The following is a 26007-nucleotide window of genomic DNA, read 5'->3' as shown; positions in this document are numbered from 1 at the left end:
GGATGGAGACGCCATTAAAAAAACGACAGCTGGATAGAGTCCTGGACCTCCCTACGACGGTAGGGAAGCACCACTGCCAAGCGCGGTGAGGCTATCACACGAGGTGTCTGGGGTATCAGATCCAGAGGGACAGGCAGCAGGGTGGTGGGGGCTGGTGGGGGAGGGGAGGGGGAGGGAGGGGAGGAGGGAGCTGTTGGATGGAGAGAAAGTCTGTTTGGGAAGACGGAAGGCGTGCTGGAGGTGGCGCCCACGATAGTGTGAGTGGACTTAACCCTGTTGAAACGTACTCTCAAACACAGTGAAGATGCTAAGTTTTACGCTATGTGTATTGATCACAATCAAAAAGAAAAAGCGGGGAGGAAGCAACCGGACCACATGACAGGCCAGACCCACGGTGTTAAATGTCTGGAACCTCATTTAACATCACAAGAAGCCTTCAAGGAAGCATGCTTCCCATCTGACAGTCGGGGAAGCGCAGCCTCAGAGAAATTGCTGGTGCAAATCGTCCAGCTGGGAACTGGTAAGCCAGGACCTACCAAGTTTGCTTTACCCATTTCACCTGACTTGATTGCCTTCCCTCAAAAAAAGAAAAGAAAACAACCAAAAAAAAAGATAGTACACACTGAGAGCTTTTTATGTTACATTTTCCCAAAAGACACTTAGTAATTTCAAATTCTCAAAAAAAAGAAAGAGGACATCAGAACACACACACACACACACACACACACACAGAGGGACGGTGACGTGGAGACACAAGGGGGAGACGGTCATCCACGCGCCCGAGAGGGAGACCTTCAGACGAGCCCGACCCCGGCCAGCGCCTTGGTCCTGGGTTTCCAGCTCCAGGACCGTGGGAACATAAATTTCTGCTGTTTAAACCACCCCATCTGTGGTATTTATTACAGCCAATTAATAAAGAACACATCTGGTGCATAATTTTTTAAATAACAATAATAATAAAATAAAATCAATTCTCCCTGATAACCTCAGGCAAATCCTAAAATTAAATCTTACAAATCAGGCTGCTGCAAGAAGATGTTTGTGCTTGTTCCTTACATCCGCTCATCCACTCAATCTGCACGTTATTTCTGAATCTCTATGAATGCAACTCAAAACCTATGTGGTTTTTTTTTGACTCAAGCAATATGTACAGAGTTTTGAAGAAAGTTACTGCCAAACATACAATCTAAAATGCAAAATTCATGACTCACTCAGCCAGGCACGGTTTAAAGTGTTTTATGCATATTTAAAAAAATTTTTAATTGTCAGCCTATATTGTCACTTTATTTTTTCAACTTTTATTTTTCTTATTCTTTTTCTATTTTTTTCCTTTTGAAAGCCCAATATTTTATCCTTGTTTTTCTAGGAGGAAGGAGGAAGGGAGATAATTAGTTTTTTTTTTATTTATTCATTTATTTATTATTGTTTTTTTAATGGCAGTACTGGGGATTGAACCCATGACCTCGTGCATGCTAAGTACATGCTCTACCACTGAGCTCTACCCTCCCCCTGCTTTATGCATATTAACTCATCTAATTAATCCTCACAATAACCCTATGAACTATGCACTGCAGGACAGGGTGACAATGAGGACCACATTCTGCAGTCACCTAGTCCTAGTTTCAAACAAATCAGAGCCCTGCCCCAGACCAAATAAACACGCTTTTCTTATGCAATGTAAGGTTTTTTAACAAAATAATCTGCATACCCGGGTGTCCTCAGCCAGGCAAAGGGAGCTGAGCAGCGCAGTGCAGCCCGCAGAGTGCAAGACACGAGGACGGGGAGCTGAGGGCGGAAAGGGACCAGCACACTGACACCATTTCACAGATCCTATAAAATGCATTCAATCGTTCATGGGGTACAAAAACTTGGCAAAAAGTCTTAGAGGCAATTCCTTTTTAGTCAGAGACCGTCAAAGTCTCACCAACGTGACCACAAAGCTCCACGACCCAACCACAGCCCCACTCGTCACGTTATAAACATTGTTATTCCACGGGCGTGCATGAGCTCATTTTCATGCTGTTCTAGTTTTTTAAATACCAGATGTATTTCAAAAAGTAAGCAGTGTATCAGTTTCTCAAAAAGCCTAGACATTCTTATTATATTCATTTTTTCATCACTTCTTGGCTTTTTGGCTAAGATCAGGTGTACATTCATTTTTTTCTAATCATAGTATCTCAAAATATCGAAAGTCATGAGGTCCCTTCTTAAAATAGTTCAAAAGAATATATGATGTGTGATCGATTTACTTTCACCTGTGTGAGAAAACATACGGATGTGGAAGAATCTTAAAGCAATATCTGCAAACTATTTATATAGAAAGAATCAAGATTTAAAATCAAAGTCAGTCAACTTTCTTATAAAGCAATCCACTATTCCAAAATCCTCAAAGATCGTGGGTTGGTTTCTATAAAACTTATTTTGCTCTATAGCACTGTATTAAAAATAGCTTCTTGTCTACTTAAGTGTATGACATATGACAAAATATTGCAACACTGCATTATGCCCATGAACCATCCAAAGAAAATGTTATCAAATGGTCCACAAAACTCGAAATGTGCGGTCCCCGGGAATCGGAATTAGAAACATGAAAAAAAAAGGTCAGTGGCTGATTAGTGACAGCCAGCTTTCTCAATATTTCCTCAAAGGTTAATATTAGTTTTGGAGTTCTCAGATGCAGTTTCAAGGGCAAAGATATAGACAACTTCTCCAACCCTTAATGGAGACAGACCTTCATTTGTAGGCAAATGAATTGCAAGCACTGAGTGACAGTTTCAGGTGTGCGTGCGTGTGCACGTTTACACAGGACGGAGGGCGGAGACTGGTAAAGGCACCAGTATGAATCTCCCATGACGTTGCCTCTGGCCTTGGAGTTCCGCGACTTTGTAATATTGACGACGTTTGGCTTATAAGCACAGCTGACCTATGCCGAGGCCACCGTAGACAGAATGACTGTGTACATACGTACACACACACTCCTGTCCTTAAAATCGTTTCTCCTGCGATGTCTAAGTACACGGAGAGAACAGAACTTGAAATGTAAGTGGCAGTAAAACCGTGGGACAGCTGGCAGGCAGGACGGTGAAACAGAGAAGTTAACATTTCTCTTTGCCCTTCAGAGCCATTACAGGAAATCATTCAATTTACTCTGATAGATCAGCCCTGGAATGATTAAGGAACTCCAATTTGTAAAGGGAGCGTTAAAAATTAATAGGAGGCAGTTTCAACAGAGCTAGGATGCAGGGGAATAATCATGATACTACTCAGCAAACAGCTTTCCTGTTTTCACATAATGAGCTCTATTTTCAAATCGTCAGAGCTCCGTAACATATTTCATATGCTAGACAGTAACACTTTCAAAACCTCCACCCTTTACAGGAATCAAGATAAAGGAGTAATTTTTTGATTGGATAATTTAAGGACTATCCCTTTATAGAACTGAATCTGCAATTCAGCATTCAGGTTCTGTATTACGCACAGCACCCAGGCCCTTAGGGGCAGTCAAAGCGGAGTCCGAGTGGCTGAGAAGCTGACAGTCCAAACAAGGAAGGGAGGGGGAGGGAAAGATGGGGAAAGAAAAATACAGACTTTATGTTCACAACTGGATAGCAATCTAATTATCCACTGGGACCGAGTTTAAGGTTTTTACCAATCTACAGGAAAGGATCCTAGCTGGCGTTTGGCTGTACGGAAGTCACGGTAAGTTTAATGTGAACTTACACCAGCTCTGTTCTTAGCGCACTGCGTCTCCTTGCTGCGCTCAGTCTCTGTGCTGCTGAGGCCCAAGGTCAAAGTCAGACTGGGTCAGACCAGGTAGGTTTCCTCCGAGGATGAGAATCTAAAGCGGTTGGCTCCACCGCAGGGTGTGGGAAGAAGCAATCAGAGCTCACATGCACAGGCACCTTCAAAAATTGGGCTTTAATGACATTTCTTGAATGGACTGACACTGGTGCCCTCCGTGATCCTCCGTAACACAGCTGAAGGAGAACTCCTAGCAGTGGGGGAGGGGGGTGCCAGGGCTCAGCTGTGTCCCCCGAAAACCCACATGTTGGAGCCCTAATGGCCCCCACCCTGCCCTGTGATGTTATTTGGGGGGGGCCTTTGGGAAGCTCTGAAGTTGAGATGAGGTCGTGAGGGTGGGGCCACTGCGATGGGGTCAGTGCCCTTCCAAGAAGGGGCAGCGGAAAGCTTGGTGTCTCTCTCATCACACAGTGAGGTTGTCGTCTGCAAGTCAGGAAGAGCGTCCTCACCAAACCCAACCCTGCTGGCACCCTCCTCCAGGACTTCCAGCCTCCACGACTGTGGGAAGACAAACTTCGTTGTCTGAGTCCCTGGCTGTGGTATCTTGTGACGGCAGCTGCGGTGACTAGGACGGGGGTGAGAGTGGGAGCCTCCCCTGGCTGTTCTCTGCTTATTCTGTGTCCAGTGAGGGGTGTTTATGGATCCATTAACCTAATTTCAACTCAACTAACCCTCCCAAAAAGAGCAGTGGCTTCCGACTCGCACAGCGCAGCCAGCCACAGCCTGAAAGGGATGAACTAAGGGCAGCAAGTAAACCTCAGGACCGGCACCTCCAGGAAGCAAAAGCTCTTCAAAACCGCTCTTCCAGGTTGAATGTCAGGATATTTAATCAAATCTGATAAATCAGCCAAAAATGTCCAAAATCAAGAAAATTACCAACAATATGGATTTACATCCATAATTCTTAACCGAGAATCTTGGTAAATAGGTATTGGGTCTTGAGATAATAACTCATGAGAGTTAGACAGTTAGATACACGTATGACAGGTTCATGGTAAAAGGTTTTACGGATGGGACATGCGATCAGAAAGGTCTGGAGCCCACTGATGCGGACACAGAACTTATGCGACAAGCTTGGCCCCCTCTCCAGCTGTCACCTTGTCTCAGGCAGGTCTGAAAGCTAAAACCAGCCAGCTCCCTCCAGGAGCCTGTGGAGTGACAAATGCCCAAGATACAGGAAACAATCCCTCAGAATGACCAACGACAACATCCCAAACTCAATCCCAAAGCCTTTCTTAACTACATCTAATTTTTTTAAAATAGGTAAGGGTAGCTAACAGCCTACAGTTTAAGTTTTGAAGAGCTGGCTTTCATTTAGGAGAAAAGGATAGATCGGCATTTCAGTGGTCAAACCAACCTCATGGATTTCAGGAAATTTCTTTGCAGAACATCCCTGCATCCCAACAATGGTCGGACCTCTCCTTTTGTTCTCTCAAAGCATTGTCCCTCTTGAAAGGATTGCTGATCAGCATTTCTGAGCACGCTTTGCTGTCTGTTGAGTGACGCAGCCATAGGGGGCGGAATGGACACCTGGCTGCCACTTTCTAGGTAACCTCACAAAAGCTCACGTGACTAAACTCTGGCTGTCGGGTTTTCTGCAGTCCATGTTTCTACTTTTTCAACTGCAGAGGAACCAGATCAAATGTTATGCACACAAACTCTAGTATTGCCCAAGGCTGCCACACTTTTCTGTTTCTAAAAACGTATTTCAACAAAGCTCAAGCATTTCATGGTTACCTGAAATACACAATGCCAAAGGCCCCTGGGTCGAATGCTTTTACCTGCAGAGCGCCTCAGAGGCCTGCCCGGGGGTGCAGACCTGATCGAAGTTCTGATGACAAGCATCTTCTGCAGCGTGAACCGCTGCGCGCAGGTATGAAGGACGCCGGACACACACGGCGCTCGCTCGTGGTCAGGACACAGGGTGGGAGGCCCTGGTTCGGACACTGACTGAGCACATGCCTCTAAATTAAGAAGAGTGAGCAGTAACTGTGTGAGCAGGTGATATGTTAACTAGCCTGACCGCAGTATTTCTATCAAGCCGTCAGGTTGTACACCTTAAATACAATTTTTATTAAAAAATACAAAAATAAACAGATAAATAAAAAAAGCATAAATGTCTGAAAATCTTGAGACTGTTGTAAAGTAGGAAAACGGAATGCATTCAACACAACCAACTGCTCGCTAAGGATTTTTATACACCTGTACCTTTGCCCAACTTGCCAAGAACAGTTGTCTCAAACGAGACATGTAAACCCCGGTTTTTAAAACAACGATCTGTATAGGAATCAGAAGGAAGTCACGGTCGTTACCGGGATCTCGGTATCGTTTCCCTGTTAAATGGCAAGCACCCTAAGTGTGAAGACCGGCTCCCACCTCAGCTCCGCAGCTCTAGATGTTCAGAGACAACCGTTCATCCTCCCGCCCTCCACGATCTTAGATCCAGGACCACACGCATCCTCTGACACCACTATTCACGCACACACCGGTTTTGAATATGACTTTGTCCTCTATTTTTTAAGACAAAAATATCCTTTCAGACACCAGGATCGCAGTATAATACATAAAACTACGATGCTGTAAAAACCCAGTGCTCAATTCCCTTTTCAGTAAAGGCAAAATTCTATTTTAAACTTATCCCGGCAAAACCAGCAAAATATTCATAAAGCCATTTTCTTGTAAGACAAACCAACCTAAGAAATGCAGTAGCTTGACAAAGTCAGGTTATTGCTTTAATGAAGATTTTTGCTAACTAAAACTCCCACCTGAAATGAAGGACTCATTCAAAACTGAGCAACTGTAAACATGCCTACCTTGCTTTGCAAGACCTCACTTCAAACACTGAGAAAATCCCTTTACAGCCTTGAAACTCACAGTTGTAAATGGTATGCTGATAATCACACAAAAAGACTTCACTGCCTGATCTTGATTACATAAATACTGTCCATTCCTTTGATCAGTAAATCATTTCAAGATACTTTCTGGAAAAAAATTTTTTTTCACCTTGAAACATTTTTTTCAAATTTAGATACACAAACTTTAATGTTTGCCACCGGCCCCCTCTAAGTGGCAAGTTTTCTGTAAGCATTTACTGTTTAACTTAAAACGCTTAAAGGAAAACGGCATCCTGCACGTGGAATGTGGAGAACAGGAAAACCTGCAGAGACAGAAAGAAGATGAGTGGCTGCTTCGAGCTGAGGGAGGAAGGATGGGGAGAAGATAGCTAAACAGTACAGTTTCCTCTGGAAGTGACAAAAATGTTCCAAAATTGTGTTCATGGTTGTACAACTCTAAAAGTACTCAAAGGCACTGAATTGCATCCTTTACATGGATGGTTATATGGTATGTGAATTACAGCCGAATAAAGCTGTTGAATGTTAAAGGAGATGCGATCGTACACTTCAGAAAAAAGGCATCTCGTAAGGTGGATATATGTAAGATCTTACACGTGTAGACGGACGCTGCAATGTCTACTCAGTTCTGAATGACTGAAGACAGTCACTGTCTTCGCAGCTGAGGCCCTAGAAAATCAACGCCCAGGAGAGAAGACCATGTCATATTTCTCTATGATAATCCAAATTCATTGGCTTCAACAACGGAAAACTTCAGCCCACCACAGCTTTAGATCAAACACCGGCATTGTTTTCAGTGTCAAGAACAAGGTTTAGAGAGACATCCAGTTACATGGCACAGACTCCCAGAATTTCAAGGAACTGCTTGGAATTCAGAGTTACCATGTCGGGCACTCCTGCGGTGCCAAGGCTACAGCCAGCTCCGGCAGTGACTTCCTCACTCCTGGGGGCCAGGCTGAGCCTCTTTTGTGGGTAAACTAGTCCAAGCGTTAACCCTGAACCATCCATCCCTGTTCAGAATTGTAGCACACTGCCCTCCCTAACCTCGCCCAGCGCCCCACCACCACATCCCTCCCCAGCAAACGCCAGTCCTTTCTGTGAAGTCAGAACGCCAGTTGCCCATGAAGGCGGTCACAGAGCAACTGCCAAGACCCCTGAGGTTCCAAGCCAGGGAGGGCCTGGGGTCCAGAAGGTAAGCGAGACAGCTCCGCTCCAGGAAGGGCAGCCTCCGGAGATGCAGGGTGACCAAATACACCAACACCCCAACTCCATGAATGGGCATCAGGGCCTCTGTCCCACGTAGTCCCTTCTTTTCAAAAGCCTTGATTTAGAAGCAAACAGTCTGGGATAGACACTCCCTGCCCCACGCTCCAAGAAAAACCATTCATGCTTCCGCAAGAAAAATTATATTAAGAAAAAAAAATCCTTTACCAACTCACTTTTAGGAAAATATCCTTTGAATAGCTTTACCAACTTTTAGCAAGCATTCAGAACCAAGTAAAAAGCCTTATTTTAAAAAAAAAAGCCTTATTTTAAAAAAAATCAATATTGTTATAAAGCTTGATTTCAGTGACATTCAAGTGCTAAAACAATGTTGGACAACATTTTGTAAAATGCTTAAGCTATAGTGCCAAGAGAATCCATTTATAATCAATTCTTGAATAAAGTATGAATCACATTACCAACAATAATTCCTCATGAAAAACACAGTCAAGGTGAAGCAAATATTTGAAGACCATCTTATAGAACAGCAGGCCACACTTTAATTTCTCAGAGCCTATTCAGTGTATTCTGAAACTTAGGCTCATGTATAAACCATGAACTGAAAAATTATATGAATATTTAATATATTTAATTAATTCAATTATTCACTCATACAAGGCTTTGAGTAGTCCATGTCTGCTCACTTCGCTCCTAGCCAGCCCAAAGATACGCCCGCTTCCCTGTCCCCTACCCCTAAAAAGCACAGGCAAGACCGCACAGCAGGCAGTCCCTGGAAATCTCTGACTGATGATAAAATCAGCCTCCAAGTCAGTGTGAGTCTCGGATAAAGAAGCTGTGGTGTGCATATGCAATGGAGTACTACTCGGCCATAATAAAGGATGAGACATTGCCGTTTGCAGCAATGTGGATGGACCTGGTGATGGTCATACTACATGAAGTTAGTCAGAGACAATTATCATATGATGTCGCTTATATGTGAAATCTAAAAAAAAGACACAAGTGAACTTATTTACAAAATGGAAACAGACTCACAAACACAGAAGACAAACTTATGATTACCAGGAGGGAAAGGCAGGGGGGAGGGATAAATTAGGAGTTTGGGATTTGCAGATACAAACTACTATATACAAAATAGATAAACAACAAGGTCCTACTGTACAGCACAGGGAACCACATTCAATAGCTGTAATAGCCTACAATGAAAAAGAATACGAAAAAGAATTATATATATGTATAACTGAACCACCATACTGTACACCAGAAACTAACACAAATCAACTACAATTCAATTTAAAAAGCCAATGTGAGTCTTGATTAGAGAACAGATTGTGAGGTCCCATTACCAAGACTTTAAAAAAAAAAAAAACCTTCCCCTTCCATGGAAACTAAAGAATTTAGACAAAACCCAACGACCCCTATTTCCTTCTTCCAGCTTCAAGCCTGCACAAATGCGAATCAAAATTAAGAAAATGAATAAGAACTAAGAAAAAATACTATTTGAAAATATCTTAAAGCTTAAAAAGAAGAGTAACTCTTCAATTCCATATCCTTATACAGTATGTATCTTTTCAAAAATAAATCTTTTTACCTTTTTAAAAGAAACTCAATGAGAAGGTCTAAGGAAATGGATCTATATCGTCAGGGCAGGATTCCAGATGGTCTAAGTACATTTCAGAGTTGTGTCTCCATCACCCCAAGGTGAAACCCCATGCACATTAGAGCCACTCCCCTTTCCCCAACCTCTTCTCCAGCCCCAGGAGCCACTCATTATCTTCTCTCTCAATACATTTGTCTCTTCTGGATAGCTTGTATAAATGGAATCACACATGAAATCTGTTCCTGGCTTCTTCCTATCAGCATAACATTTTCAAGGTTAGTCCATGTTGTATTATTCCACTCCTTTTTATGGCCAAATAATATTCCATTGTAGGGCTGTATCATATTTTCTGTATTCATTTGTCAGTTGAAAGACATCTGGACTCTTTCCACCTTGGGCTATGATGATAACGTGGTCACGGACACCTGCACCAGCTCCTATGTGGACACATGTCTTCATTCCTCTTGGGTATATACCCCTTGGAGTAGAATGGCTGGGTCCTACGTGACTTTACATCTAACCTTTTAAGGAACTGCCAAGCTGTTTTCCAAAGCAGCTGCACCATTTCTCATTCCCATCAGTGACACACAAGGGTTCCCATTTCTCCACATCCTCGCCAGCACTTGTCGCTGTTCTTTCCATCAGAGCTACCTTAGTGTGTGAAGCACTACCTCACTGTGTTTGGTGCTCTGTATCTTAAATCAAGCCACTCATTCTTGAATCTGGCCTCAGCTATTCTTCTAAGTTATACTTTTAAGTATAAAAGATGCCCCAAGGGTCATTCTTAAAACCCCAAATAAAGCCAGGATAATCTAACACTCTTAATAAATGGAAGTGTCACCTCGGCAGAGTATGCACCATTATTCGACCCCAAATCCTATCCAGCTACAATAATGTCCAACAGCCACATCTTTCTAAATAAAGACGTCCAGTGAAGCAGCCTATCCAGTGAAAGACTGCAGGGGAACACTTAACACATAACAAAGCTTTAGCCAGAGCTTTCAAGGAGCCCAGGACTGGAATTTAGGTTTGTCAGTAATCTATGTGTAACCTGACTTACCCTCTCTACGCCTGAGTGTGGCATTCTGAGCCACTCACACAACTACCTCCTCTGAAGTCACTCCCAGAGATAATGTTGTCTAAGCCTGAAAGTTTAATGACATCTGAAAACGTGCAAACTCCCGTGCCCGAAAAAGCTAGCTTTACGCAGTAGAAAGAACTGGAGCTCAGCAGTCAGACAGGCTGGGTTCCATTTCCAGCCTGGTCATTTATAGCTCAGGGACCACAGGTACATTATTTAACACCTTTCCACGGCAGCTTCCTCACCCAAAGGTAAGAACGCCTTCTTCGCGAGGTGGCGGGGATTTACAAAGCCAGTGCGGCTAAAGCACCCGGCACAGCGGCCGGCAGGAAGCAGACATGCAAACGTTAGCTTCCATCATCTTCCCGCTAACTCTGGGCAAAGCTTCCCAGCAAATAAAGCCCTCTGAACAAACGACCCGGGCGTTGAGAGCTGAATTGAAGCTCTTGTGACCCGACGGATTCCGTTACAGAGCACTTCTCCACATACAGTCGGTAAATCGCTGCGGAAGGCTATCCGTTGGCTTAAAACAGGACTGGAAAGGGGGGAATTCCTGGAGGGAGCTCAGGGATGAACGCTAACAGACCTCATTTTTGCCGGAGACAAAAGAGTAAAAACGTCCTCTGGGCTCACAGACAGCCCGAGCACAGGACCAAAGCAAAGCAGGAAAGATAAGGCTCTATTCCCACGACCGGATTGGAAACGCGGGTGTAGACAGACGTCCAGGCTTCAGGGGAAGGGGAGTGGAAGGGGCTGGAGGAAGCAGAGAGGGGCAGAGGCTGCTAGATGCGTGGAAAAGACAACAAGAGGAAGCCAAGCCCCGGGCCAGCTGGAATCAACTGCTTCCTGTGTCTGTCGCCGTCTCCTACCTGATCTGGTTGTCACGGAATTTGTTGAGATGCGCTTGGTTGAGGTAAATGGTGCGGGTTGGTGCGTCCAGCTGGTCTCCAACAGACGTGGCCCGGGACATCTCATCATCTGCCTTCTTGTAGCCCGAAGAAGGACGAACAGGTCCTGCAGAGAGGCGCGGGCAGAAAGCAAAACACAAAGAAGTCACGCTGAGCCGAGGCAGCAGCACCGGCGAGCTGGCGGGCGGGGACCAGCTGGAAAGGATGCTCGGAGCGACGCGGCCGCCTCTGTACTCCGGCAGCCCCAGGAGACCGCGCAGCTCGCCCGGCCCGGCCCCGCCCCGCCCCGCCCCGCCCCGGTCCCCGGCGTTGAGGAGCCTCTCTCGCGGGTGGGAGACTCGGCCCCTCCCGCACCCCCGCCCCTCCCCCGCCCCAGCGGGCCTGGCCGCAGCGCGGGGACGCAGGCCCCGCGGGGATGGGGAGCGCGCACCGCTGGAGGCAGGGCCACACGGACAGAGGGGCTGCGGGGAGCAGAGGCCAGAGCTCCCCTCCCCTGGGCGAGCCCCTCCTCCAGGCCCAGGGACTGACTTCTGGAGCTAGGCTTGCTCGGCTTCTTTGTGCTTAGGAACAGAGAGATGACAGCAAGGGGGTGTGCCCTGCGTTGGGCCGCCGCCGCCGCCGCCGCAGAAGAGGGCGGAAGCACACCTCTGTGCTCCAAAATGAAAGTGCCCAACCTCAGTGCCGAAGGCTGGCTCCCCGTTATCCTCAACAGACCCGAGCGCAGTCGCCCTGCCCACCCCAGCTCCTGGACGCACGCGTGAGCCTTCATCCATTGCTCTAGGTACTGCTCCGGTGGTTAGGACCCAAGCAAGCCCGCCTCCTGAAGATGTGATTTCAGTCCTATAGTCAAGCCTCTCTGGAGCGCAGACGCCGCCTAACCTTCACCTGAAGAGGTGGCAGCGTTGCCAAACGATGACACGTCTAATACTGCAATTGCTGCACGCACACCCACGTCTCCAAACACAAGGCAGGGTCTCTGGTGGGACAGGGCGACCCACCTCAAGAAGTGGCCGTCAGGGAGGGACGCCTTAAGTCCAGGCTCACAGGAAAGAAAGTTGCCCTACAGATGATGGAGACTTCTCTAGTTTTCCCTAAATTGCATCTGCTCTAATACCTGCCGCATTTTCCATCTATAAAAGAAATGGTGTTGCATGTTACTTAAGAAAAGGACATTTCATTTCAGTAAACAGCCACTTCATAGCTACAAAGAATGCAACCTATGAGAAACATTTTGAAAGAGAAAGTTTTGGCTATTTACATCATCTTTTAAGTGGTTGGAATCCTATTATAATCCTCATCTTAAGAGGTGGACAACCAAAATTTAAAACTGGTTATTGAGAGCTAACATGCTTTCATGACAGGTACTTATAGCCAGTCCTTGGTCACAGGTCAGGCGTGTCTCTCTGTACAGGAAGGACCCCAGCCTCAGAACCTCTCCTCCTGCCCCCCATTCTGTGGTCCTCTGCTCTCCTCCGCTCATCCACCAGGGGCAGCAGAGAGCAGCACTTCCTACTTCCAGGCTGGGGAGCTCGGGCAGGACTTCAGAGGCTGAATTTTAAAGCATTTGCTAATTTCAAGGCAGACAAGGAATATTTTTGAAACAGCCTATGTGAAAGCGCTGCTCTCCTCTCTGCCCACTCACCCCACTTTGTTCTCCTCCACAGCCTTTATCATCATTACCTGACATTATTTATTTATGGGCTGTCTTCCCATGGCCAAGACCAGAAGCACCAGGACAGCAGAGACATGTTCGGTCCTCTGCAGTGACCTCAGCGCCCAGGACGGTGCCTGGTACCTGCTGGGCACTCATCTTTGCTGCCTGAATTGAGTTATTTTTACTTAAGTCTTAGAAAGGGCCGCTTTGAATTCCCCAGGCAGAGCATGGAGAATTGCATGGAGAGCTCGGACTCCAGACACCGCTGTGGATAAAACAGTTCACCGCCAGGTGGCATTCCCTCTGGCTGTACCTCACCATCACCAGGGCGCTCTCAAAATTAACCAGCTCTTGGGCCAAATCTTCACAGATTCTGACTCCTTTGTCTCTTTTCTTTTGTTTTCAAAGCTCCTTAAGTGATAGGAATGGACAGCCAGAGTTGAGAATCCCTTTGAGATGCTGCTGAGAACCCAAAACCCAAAGATCTGGGTCGCACTCTCAAAAACATTAACCAGTGTAACCATGGTGACCTGCACGCAGGTAAGTTTCGCAGGTAGAAAGGTGTCTCCGGTCAGAGTTCAATCATGTGGCCAATTACCAGCACCTGTGTAATGAGGCCCCCAACAAAACGATGGACACTAAAGCTCAGGTGAGCTGTCCTGAGGCCATGGATGCGTCCCACGGGGACCCTCCTCAACATCGCTCTGTCTCTTTTGGCTGGTCCTGATTTGTGTCCTTTCTGATCAAGCTATAATCACGAGTACAGCACTCTCTCCTGAGCGCTCTACATTATTCTAGCTTATTACTGAAACTGAGGGGGAAGAGAGAAGTCGGGATTTGAAGCCAGGTGCTCAGAAGGGCTGGTTTCCTGGGGACCCCAGACCTTTCCACTGGTGTCTGGAGTCAGGACAGACTTACAGAGAATTGTGTCCTCAGTCTGTGAAGTCTGACTCACTCTGGGTAGTTAGTATCAGAATCGCATCGCTGACATTACTCTGTGAACTCCAGGATGACAGAGTCAAAAGGGAAAGTTTATTAATGATCACAGAAGTATGGCATCATGTATATGTGAAATCTAAAAAAAATGACACAAATGGACTTTCTTACAAAACATACACAGACTCACAGGCATAGAAAACGAATTTACGGTTACCAGAGGGGAGAGGGGCTGGGTGAAGGGATAAACTGGGAGTTCAGGATTTGCAGATACAAACTACTGTATATAAAATAGATAAAAGATCCTACTGTAGAGCACAGGGAACTATATTCAATATTCTGTAACGGCCTATACTGGAAAAGAATATGAAAAGGAATATATTATATGTATGCATAATTGAATCATTATGCTGTACACCTAAAACTAACACAACATTGTAAACCAACTACCCTTCAATAAAAGAAATCATAAAAGTATATTAGGTCAAATGAAAGCTGGGGTTAGAAGCCAAATCTGCAGAAACTTGAACCCAGTTCTCCTTCCACTGGGACAGGCCGCCCTGTGAGCTCAGGCCACTTGAGCCCTGGTCCCTTAATCCGGAAAACAGAAATCGATTACATAAATCAAGGGCTGGCAAACTTTTTCTGCAAAGGGTCAGGCAGTAAATATTTTAGGCCTTGGGCCACATGTGGCCTCAGCCTCATTTTTTTTTTTTTAACACAGAAGTCGTAAAAATGTGATATACCACTCCCCCTTCACAGGCCAGATTTTGCCTTCATATAAACCAAGTTCATTCACAGGTAGCTGACTGTATCCCCACCCCCACCTCAAGGGAAAATGAGACTGAACTTCTTCTGCAGCAATAAGATACGACAGAAAATTCCTGGTGTTCCAGCTTCTGTTACATGAGTTAAAAGTTGGTTATGTCATTTTCCTCATTTTTTATGTACTTGAAAATTATGAAAATTTTTTTTATTTCTTTGCCTCTGGAAAAATTTCCAGAACAGGGCCTTGCAACAAGTCATGTGCAAGCACACACACATACCCACACACGTTGGGCAAACACGCACAGACATGGGTGCACACACGTGGGGCCCACACACACACGTGCATGTGGACACACGCGCACACATGGGCACACACGTGGACGTACACACATGCATGCATGCACACGTGCACACAGAGGCATGCCCACTCCCCTTCCTGAAGAGTTTCAACCTCAGCTCTGGCCTCTACCCCATGTTCACAAAGATGTCTCCGAATCCTTCAGGTCGCATACAGAGCAGCCCGGAGGCTGGGGAAGAACCCGACCTGATTATCAGTCCTAATCAAATAAACATAATGGAAACGCTGTGCGAAGGCAAAATGTGATTATTCTCACCTTGGCAGACACACTTTTGAGGCCTTTTTCTGGACCCTGCTTTGCACAAACACATCTTTCCAAATACAGCATCTGTGATCCATTTCTACTCGAGAATTTAAAGGAATAAAAACACAGAGGGAAAGAGACACCGATGGGCGGGAGCTGTTATTACTGTGCATACTTACTGGGTTCTCTTTTCTTTTTTTCCAGGGAAGGAGGATGGGGAGGGATGTAACAGGCCATTGACTAATTCTGATTCAAAATATTGTGGGGTGCCACTCATCCAAAGTGACTGGGCGCCCCCCAGATGAAGGCGGCGGGAAGGGAAAAGACACACAGTGTAAGGCAGAAGCTGACTCGTTAGCAGAGGCAACAGAAACAAGAGAGAACAAAGAATCTGGGAATTCAGAGCATGTAGATGACTGCCAGTCTTAGGGCCCAAAACACAGGGCAATTTCATTAAGAAAGAGTTTGACTAGGCTTGTGAGAATGGCTGTGATTCGGTCCTGCAGAGAAGGCACAGAGCGTTCCAAAAATAGCACCACGTGAGCAGAGACAGACCAGGGACGCTTTCTTTATTCACAGCCTCGTGGCTCCCGCTGGGGGACGAGCAGTGAGCCGCGGCCACCTGAAGCCCAGTTTCCAGGAAGCACAAACTGGGCTCTGTTCCCTGCAACCCATTTTATACCTTAGATGTATAAACACTCACCGTGTAAATTACGTGACGACGGATGTGATTTAAGGAAAGGTATTTAATAGATAAAAACAGCAACAGCAAAAAGAAAAGCCGCGTTTCAGATACTCGATGCAGAGGATTCTTCTCCAGGGGCTGGGCTGGCGGAGGCATCAGTGGAAGCCCACTGCATTTTCTGTAGCTACTGCCTCTGTTCCTGGAATGGATACTCCCACTGCTGCTTGGACCTCAAAACCGGGCTCAGATTAGGCGCACGGACCTTCAGACCCCACGGCCAAGTCAGCAGGCGTGAACGCAGCCTTCGAGCAGTTAGTTAATCCCAGGAGAGGGGCAGTTGCAGTATGCTTGTCCCAGGCATTTTGAAGACCCACAAGACCTTGGTCAAAGGCGTACAGGTTCACTGCACGTGGCCCCGCCACCAGCCCACCTCTCCAGCATCCTTCCTGACACCTCTCCCTTGCTCGGGGAGATCCCCCAAAAGCAGTCTTCTCCCCACTCCCAGAGACGTCAACGCTGTTCCCTCCAGAGCCTGGTACCTGCCTTTCCCCCCACCCAGAATTCTGTTTCCCCAGTGTGGCTTTGCTAACTCCTTCCCATCACTCAGGCCTCTGCTTAAACTTCACTTCCACACAGAAGCGCTCCCTGACCGCCATCCCTGCCACACTGCCCAGCTTAGTTATTCCCTAATGCCGTGTTATTTCCTTCACTGCACTTAAGCAATTCATCTCTTCATTTTCTGTCTTCCAGCGTCAGCCATAAGTCCACAAGGTCAGGGCCGTCTTAGTCACCTCCACGTCCCCAGTGCATGGACATGGAAGCTACTCTATAAACGTGTCCAACAATCAGAGTGGACGCAGCCATGAAAGTTCACGCCCTGTCTTCAGTGGACACAGAAAAATGTGGTAGAGTAAATTCAAGGAGCGACCCTAAGGTACCACCCAAAAGAGAACAGGGGGAAAGAAGGAGTGGGGAGTATCCAGTCTTATTTGGACCTCATCCTAATTTTACCATTTTAAAAGTTCACGCAAGCGGTGTTAAGTCTCTCCTGAATAGAGATGCTCTGGCTCCAGGACTTCCTCCTCTTCTTCCCTCCCTCAGAGGGGCCCTGGGAGGATGGAGGGCAGGGGTGGGTGGGAAGAGCCTTGACCCTTGGGCAAAGATGTCTTCTGCCTTCTCTGGTCTACAGAGCGATGCCCCTGGTCTCCCTGCTGGCATTTGTGGCCACAGCCTGTGACGGGTCTGGCTTGGCTTTATCCATGGGCATTCGTGTCCCCAGGTGGGCTCCTCCTCACCTGGGTTCCCTCTGCCCGAACCACATCACCTGTCATCCCTGCACCCGGCCTGCCCACATCCGCCATCCACCTGCAGCCTTGCAGGACCCGCCCCTGGAAAAATCAGCTCGCAGACCGCATTAGAGGTACGTGGGCCACTCAGGAAAATGAAACCTCTCATCCCTCAGTTCCGTCCTCAGGGATCCCACACAGCGCCCCTCTCTGACTGGGGAAACTTTCCCCACAGAGAGAAAAACGAAGATGCTTCTTGTCATACTGGCATCTTCCCTCTCAAGCCCCTCCTCCCTACGCCCTGAAGGTCAGAAACAAGGCGAGCTTCCTCGTGTACGGCTGACGATGCTCTTCTGGAGTCCAGATCACCCTTTAAAACCTGCTGAGGTGTCTCTGCTTCCGCGTCAAAAATGCTCAGTCCAGCTCCCCAATGTCTGTCATAAATGTGACCAAAGGGAGAGACACACCCATCTACCAGGTCCCCTTATAAACCAGAGCCCAGCTGGCCTGTCCCTGCTCTTCCTGAAAGGCGTAACTGAAGACGCTCTGTGCTCCTCCTGGGGTTTCTTCCAGCCACTGCCCAGGTTGGGGTGGGGGAGGTCCTGGGTGCCCGGAAGCCGAAGGCCACATCCAATAGAAAGACATGTGTGTGGGCTGCAGCCACCGCCCAGATCCACCTGCAATCAGCCTGTCAGGGTCCTGGGACCTGTGGTGACAAGTACACATGACACCTAACTTCCACTAACAGTCTCCATGGAACCTCCAAAATTATGCGCAGATTTGAACAAACCAACACAGGGGCCAACTCGTTCACCTTGGTTCCCAGACCCTCGGATACACAAAATACACTTTTCCAGCGTGACGGCATCTCCTGACTTTCTTGTTGACGTGACATTTTGTGGATCACGTTTCTTCTCAGACAGAGAAGTGAGAAAGTCTCAAATGTGCAAAAATCATCACAAAGGCAGTGCTGTGCCAAGGAGACACAGATGGGGCCACCCGGACCCCCAGCCCCTCCACCAATTCAGGGTTGCCAGAGCGGCTGTCTCTGTCCAGTCATGAGATCATAAATAATTCCAATAGAAAGCACAGCTGTCTCTCGTTGGGCCTTGTCTAAGCCCGTGCCACCTGCGTTCACCCCCGTGACCCCTGGGACAGTCACGTGACAAGCCTGCTCACCCTGGACGTAATGAAAACGGGCGAAGAGCAGCCAGGCAATTAGCTCGGCGTCCACAAGCTGACATTTTCTCTGTTACTCTGAGAGTCTCCTGTACAGCTCACATTATAAATAATTGGGGGAGAGGTTTCAAGGCAAGGAGTTTCCTAAAACAGACAAATATGGATTGACTGAGTCGTTTATCCTCCTTAGGATCTGGTTAATTTTTTTTCCCTTTAAACAAAAATATACTCCCAGAACCCACACATTAAAAGAGAGATGCACGGGCAGCCTGGTGGCGGCGGAGACAGGACTAAGGGCTCCAACCAGATCTGCCAGGTCCCAGGCCTACAGATTCAAACGTCCTGGAGCCAGGCGCGTGGAGAAGAAGTCGGTGAGTCAGGCAGGCAAGCCTAAAGGCAGACCAGACAGGGGATCACTCACTCATCCCAAGCTGAGAGTATCCTACATGCGCGATTCCCAAATCAAAGCCCTCCGGCCTTCAGAGAGCCTGCGCTCCGGCGGGGAAGCGGCGGGCGAGCAGCGGGCGCAGCGCGGGGCACCAGCGCCCCCTTCCGGCACGGCGTCCTTCCTCCGGGCGCGGGCTCTGCCCGCCGGGGACTCACCCCTTAAGACCAGCTTAGGTCCCTCCTTTGCGAAGTCCTCCCTCATCGCACGTCCCACACTGGGCGAGATGCCCCTCTGCGTGCAAGGGCCCGGGGACAGCCAGGCAGGCAGTGACTCCGGGCGGCATCTTCCTCAGCCTCACACGACCCACACGACCGCACGCAGCTGCCCCGGCTCTGCGCTCCCTGTGCTGCAGTTGTAATCACCCTGCTCACGTGTCATTCTGATTGTACAGGTGTCCTCCGGGAAACGTGGAGAGCACGTGATTGATCTCACCATTCTCAGCACCTGGGAGGTGGGGGGACGACAAGAGACAGCGAGGACCGAGGGTGCCCGGAGTCTCGGAGCGCGGCTAGCGCGCCCGGCTGGGGCGGACAGGCGCGGGGCGGGGGGCCGGGCCGGCCGGCTGAGGCGCCTCTCCCCGCAGAGCCAGCAACGCAGCGCCATCGAGGGGTGGAGGCGCGGAAGGACACCCCCGGCACAGCAGGCTGAAGCCGCGGGCAGACACGCCACGCGGCCAGCGATCACGTGGCCTCCCCGGCACGCCCTCCCGCTCAGGGCTGTGTCCACTCCCCTCCACACCCAGACAGACACACAGGAAAGACAGACGCTCCTCGCTCGCCTCCCTCAACACTGCCGCTGAAGACAAGGGCCAAGAGCGGAGGGTGGACAGACGGCCGTGACCGACCAGGCGGAAGAGGCAGAACGGTCCGGTGGTGAAAGCACGCACAAAATCAGGTGGCAGGTGAGGGACACGCAGCGGGGACAGGCCGCCCGGCGCACCGGGGGCAGCGGCCACGGGAACAGCAGAGCCGGGGCGACGTGCGGCGCCTGGCAGCTGGCTGGCGGCGGGGAGAGGGCCCGGCGTGTTCGGAGGCTCTTCCTTTACCTGTGAAATTCTTCATTTCGGTGATTAGCCCCCGGAGTGAAAGAGTTTTCACATCGATGAACAAGAAATGAAGTTGGAAAGGTTGTACAACCAAATACAGTGACTGCATAGTTTGAAATCCTTAGGACCAATAACTCTGTGAAGATGAGGGAATTTGAGGCCCAAACAATAAACATTACATCCTACTCTTGGGGAAGAGCTCACCTTTCTACCAAAGGCACCACTTACGAAGGGACCGCGTGCTTCAGACACCGGCTAGAACGGCCCGAGCTCAGTGACGTCTGACGCAAGCCGCCCCGGACCGCGGCCGAGCTCTGCCGCGCGATCCCCCCGCAAGCCCTTTGCCGACGCTCGAGCAGCAAAGTGCGCCACAGCCAGAGCCTGGGATGAGCTCCTTCTGATCGCCTTTTTCTCTGCTGACAGTCAGACTCTGTTCTACACGGAGCAGGAGATGGGGACAGGGAGGGAGTACTGATCAAGAGACAACAGCCTTCCAGAACTTAGGGACCCCCCCCCAAAACTCAACTCCACACAAACCCAGACAAAATGGATTTACTTATAAGATGAAAACGCCAGCCCCTCCAGAGGACAGCAGTAAACACGGTGTTCCTAAGACCAAAGCCGCTGTTACGATGGTGACTGGCCCACGGGCTGTGATCTGCCAACTCCAGGTCTAGAGGCTCCCCTGGTCCAGCTCTGCTTCCCCCTGTTTGGTCACAAGCGGGCGACCTGCATGAGGGCTTTCCTGGCCCAATCCCACCCCATCCCCGCCTTCATGTCTCAGAGGCACTGCCCCCTCAAAAGCCTCTTACTCCTGACTCCATCTCAGTGTCTGTGGTCTCACTAGTTCCACCTGCATTTTCCTGGGCACGGAAAGAAGTTTCTACTCTTATCTGAATAATGACAGCGCTGCTTGAACGGCTGCTGTGTCGTGCATTGCTAGACACACCGAGGGCAAAGCAAGTCAACCACACATCACAGTCGCAAACAGAGAGCCAAGCAGCAAAGCCAAGTGCACCAGAAATACAAAAACCACACTATTTACCCTAGAGGGACACCTTCCAGACGGTCTGTGCAGCTCAGGAAACAGGAAGATAACCAACAGTAAAGCTCTCCAAATGCACCGGAAATACACATCCCATGAATAAATCATCCAGCTCTTGGTTTGAACCCATACACACATGGAAGTCACCCATATTAGCTTCAAACACCAAAGCAGGTGGGCTGAGTGGGAGACGAGAACTTATTTTGTTAAGACACATTTCTTTAGAAAAAGTCCAATAAAGTACAAGTGCTTTTCAAATGCACGGTCTGACGCATGTTATCGCGACTCTTATGAGCAGAGATGCTTTATTTAAAAAATCATTAGCTACCCAGGGTATAGAAGATGCTGCTCAGATTCAAGCATCTCTCTGTTCAGCCTCATCTCTTACTGCTCTGCCCATCACTCAGAGCCTAGACCTCCTGGACCACTCTCGGCCTGAAGGAAGTAAGTTCTTTTTCTCTGCGGTTCAACACAGGCAGCTCCTACATCTTTCTTCACTTGGATAATCCTTGCCAGTCCTTCAAACCTCCACTGAAGCAGCCCCTTTCAGGCCCACCTGCAGGGAAAGAGGGGCGAGGCACCTCCCACACACACCTGCAGTCTGTAGGCTTCGTCCAGGTCTCCCATCAGTTCATGGTCTGTACAGATACACACATTCTGCCCCAGTATAAAGCCAGCCGCTGTCACCAGGAAACTGGTTCCAGCCCCAAGTGGAGCCACAGACAGGAGACAGCAGACCCAGAAGGGCCCAGTACATTTCCCCAGCAAACATACTGGGGTGTCACACCTGCCAACAGTGATGCAGGTTTCCTTTCTATGCTTAGTGCATGGGGCATCTTAGTTGGCCTAAGCAACTTTCAAAATGAAAGACATATGTTCTGTTTTGAATTTTATTATCATCTTCTAAGAATAACTTTAAATCAGTTTCAAAAAAGTGATATTAAGAAAAAGTTTAAAAGCCAATGATCTGAGACAGGCTGGGACCTGAGACCTGGGACCTGGGGCTGATTGCTGCAAGGCTTGCCCTTGGAGAGACATCCTGAGCAACAGGATGCAAAGAAACTATAAGGAACTAAAAATAACTGCAGGTATGCGCAGCTGGGGCAAATTATGAACAAGATACAAAGAGACCAAAAACCCAGCTGCCACTCCTGAGGTGCTGGGAGCAAAAGCAGGTACTGCTCATGATCCCTGCACACAGCACCACCAAGGGGGCGGGCAGACCCTAAGCCACCCCTCCAGCCTGACCCCAGACCTGCCCACCTTCACCCCACATAAGGGCCCAGCCCGCCCCAACTCAGGGAGCAACCAAAAGAGCACCTGTTACTTGTTCTCACTCCCTCCTGCTGCAGCACGAGTCCCAATAAAGCCTTGTCTGGATTTCTTGTCTGGCGTCTTATCAATTTCTATTGATTAAGGAGTCCTAGAACCCTGGTCAGTTAATGGATCTAAACTTAATCACATTTTATAGGAAGATAAAAAGTAATATGGCCAATTGCCCCAAAAAAGAATTCCTTGAGGGGAACGTAAGGTGTGACCATGTGAAATGCACAGCCGTCACCGGCAGAGCCTCACTCGGGGTGGCGCACGTCCTGCTTCAGGGCTCCCTCCGTGCCCGTTGCTATGGGAAACACATCTGTCCAGAGGCCACTCCCTTGGTTAAAAATTCAGCCTTAAATAAATACAAAGCTGCTGGACTCTCAGGCCCGCCCCCACACCTGATGCCGACGCCGTCAGCGCGGTGATCTCCTCACAGCTACTGCGACAGATGTTCCTGGGAGCTCAAGTCTGTCTAATCCAAAGCCATAATCCCACCTCCGAACCTAAGAACAAACCCCCTAGTCTCCCTGACCCTCACACCGATATGCCCTCCTGAGAGGTGCAGGCTCACAAAGGTGCTGCGATTTTACACACACATAGTTTTTTATTAAAGGTTTTATTGGCCACAAAGACAGCCCTGAGTAAGCACAAGCCACTTACATTCACAATTACCATTCTGTCATTAAGGAAAGTTTGTATAATAGGAGCCCTGATGCTTTGCTCAAAGTCATTTTTAATTCAAAAGTTTCCTATTATGTTTTGGTAAATCAACAGTTAATGGATCAAAACTGCATGTTTAAACATCACCTTAAATTCTTAATTTAGTATCTAGTGATCAAGCTAAAGGAGGTATTTCCTGTTTTAAATATTTGCAATCTTCCTACAAATATGAAATGTCTAGGACAAGACACAGTAGTGTATCTTAAAGACATCTGTGCCTATAAATGCTTTTATAGCAAGTAAATTACTTCTACACACTTAATACAAACTTAAATAGGATATCAATCTTTAACAGCACCCTTTTCCAGCAGACTATATTGATATTTGATTTACACAAAAATATGACAGCCAAGTAGACATAAGAACCAGTCATAGGTTTACAAGCAGAGGAAAAGCCCCTAAATAGAACTGAATTATTTTAGGGGAAAAAAAATCAAGATGATGCTGTATGGGACCTAAAGAATGTGACATCCTCTTACTGTGCTTTTGGCCCTTGATGGTGGAAGATGCCAGCCTCACCTGCTTCTCCATCCCCCGTGTCACAGCCTCTCTTGGGTGAGTAACATTTGAGCTAGGTTGTGAACTTCCACTAAGTTCTCCAACCGAAATCTGTGGACTTCTTCAAGTTCATGAATGTATATTCGCTTACAGAAAAGCCTCTCTTCCTCTTCTCTTCTCCTTTTAAGCCGAACATTGAGATTCTGAAAACTGAACCCAGCACGATGCCCGTGTTTTGGGTACGGGGCGACTCTCCCCGGCTGTAACAGCAACCCGAGCTAGATGGTATCCAAGCAACGGGCTCCCTCGGGCCATGCCGCAGAAATCCTGGAAAGTCTCAGCTAAGTCAGAAGACAAGAAAGCACCCAGAAATAACCAAGAAAACGTCAAATGAGATTATCTTACCTCACAAACTGACAATTTAAATACACATACACACACGTACACACATACATATACACACACCCACACTCATACACACATATGTGCACACACATACATACACACATAACACACATTTACATACATCCACACACACACACAAAGGATGCCTAAAATTGAAAATATATAGGTAAAAGAGACCTTTTCCTTAGAAATTTTTAAAAAATTGTTCAATAGATAATATAATAGTGTGTTGTGGGAATTACACTTAGGACTAAAGTGGAAACTGCAAAGGACGGAGGAGAGTGACTGAAAGACACCGTATTAAGGTTCATACATTAGGGATAAAATGTTGTGTTGTTGTTTGATGGTAGGAAGTGACAAGTGACAAGATGATCTAGGGAAGCCCTGGAACAAGCACTGAAAACGGTAAACAAGGAGCTACAGTTACTAAGCCAGAGCGGAGATAAAACAGAATACCCAAAATACACAGTCAGCACTTTTTTAAAAGGCTGTAAAGAAGGACCGTAAGGAACCAAGAAGGGGCTGGACAAGCGGAAAACAAGCCGCGAGACGATCCGTTTAAACCCAACCACACTGGCAGCTGTGTTCCCTGTCAGCAGCCCACACACGCCGATTTATTCAAACGTCAGGTTGAATTAAAAAGCAAAATCTAACTACAGCTACTCTCCAAGAAGCCCACCTTACATACAAAGCACAGACAGGTGAAGTGGGAACCGACAGCACGCACATCACAGGAAGCGAGCTGGAGCGGCGACAGCGCCGGGCAGCGCAGGTCCCACCGCAAGGACAGGCCGGCGTGAAAGGGCCCTCTCGCGATGATGAAGGACTCCATTCCACTAGAGGGCTTACTCCCATACATTTACACATCCAGCCACACGTACACGAAGGGAAACCAACGAGGAGAAACAGACAAAGCCATTTTTGTGTTCTCTGCCCTGCTGTGGACCTCCAGTTCTGTGCAGGTGACAAGTGAGAATCGCTTTTGTGATTTTTAGGTGGCCATAGAGTTGACTCCTCTTTTAGAAGGAGAAGCAGAGAGACCATAAGTTACAGAAACACGTTAACAAATGTAAAAAGAATGGTCACTGCGGCCCACGTACAGTGAGGAGCAGGGCTCTGGAGGGACCCTGAAAACAACATGCACCGCCCAGGAAGCGTCTGGGCATCGCCGCGACGCCAGACCATCAAGGGAACATTGCACGTGATGCTAAGTTTGACGTGTGCTTTCCACAACAAGGAGGTCACCAGTAGCACCCTTCCTTCTTCCCTTTTCTGCATTTTTTTATTAAGTATGGTCAGTCTACAATGTTGAGCCAACTGGTAGCACCATTTCTTATAGAATGTGAGGTCTCCATCCATCTAGAGGTGTCTCAGACATTACACGACAGACAAAATCCTGGGTAGATCAGATTCAGGCCTGGAACTTGAATCAAGGTTTTGGAAATCAAGGGAAGGCACAGGTTAAAGAGAACAAGCCCAGGGAGGCATACCCTGGACGTAATTTAAAGATAAGAGGCGTTTGTACAGCGCTGGTGGTACCTACCCAGCTACATCCTGAACCTTAAATTCATCATTTAAAGCTTAAGCTCTCCTAAGAGAGGGTCAGGACTCCCCAGACCGTGACAGTTCGGGTGTGTAACTTGGAGCCATGTGAAAAGAACCACTGTGAATTCACTGGCTGGAAGAGGGTCAGTTCAGGCAGGACCCCACTTGGAGGTGGGGGGACGATATCACACCTGCCTCCAGAAAGGGCCGTGAATTTACAGAAAACCAAGGACAAATCCCAGCTCTTCAGACAAGTGGAAAGAAAAGAAATGCTTTCACTTCATGATGAAATCTATGGCTAAAGAGCAGCACTGAGTCTGGAATCCAGGTTCTGAAACGGCCCCCAACGCCCGGTGGCCCAGGGTCTAAGCCCCAGGGCAGTCCTGAGCAGGCGAGGGGCCCCAGACC

General features: G+C 48.0%; 1 protein-coding gene across 2 annotated transcripts in view; it reads right to left on the bottom strand.

The window, feature by feature from the left end:
• Positions 1–26007, bottom strand: part of ATP8A2 (ATPase phospholipid transporting 8A2) — a 420398-nt gene that overhangs the window by 368254 nt on the left and 26137 nt on the right. For both annotated transcript variants that reach the window (XM_072976043.1, XM_072976044.1), the window contains exon 2: positions 11425–11569. In XM_072976043.1, coding sequence (XP_072832144.1) covers positions 11425–11569 — 145 coding nt within the window. The remainder of the gene's footprint in view (positions 1–11424; positions 11570–26007) is intronic.

The sequence above is a fragment of the Vicugna pacos genome, chromosome 14 (genome assembly GCF_048564905.1).
Source record: "Vicugna pacos chromosome 14, VicPac4, whole genome shotgun sequence".
NCBI lineage: Eukaryota > Metazoa > Chordata > Mammalia > Artiodactyla > Camelidae > Vicugna > Vicugna pacos.
This window is presented reverse-complemented; position numbering and strand designations above follow the sequence as displayed.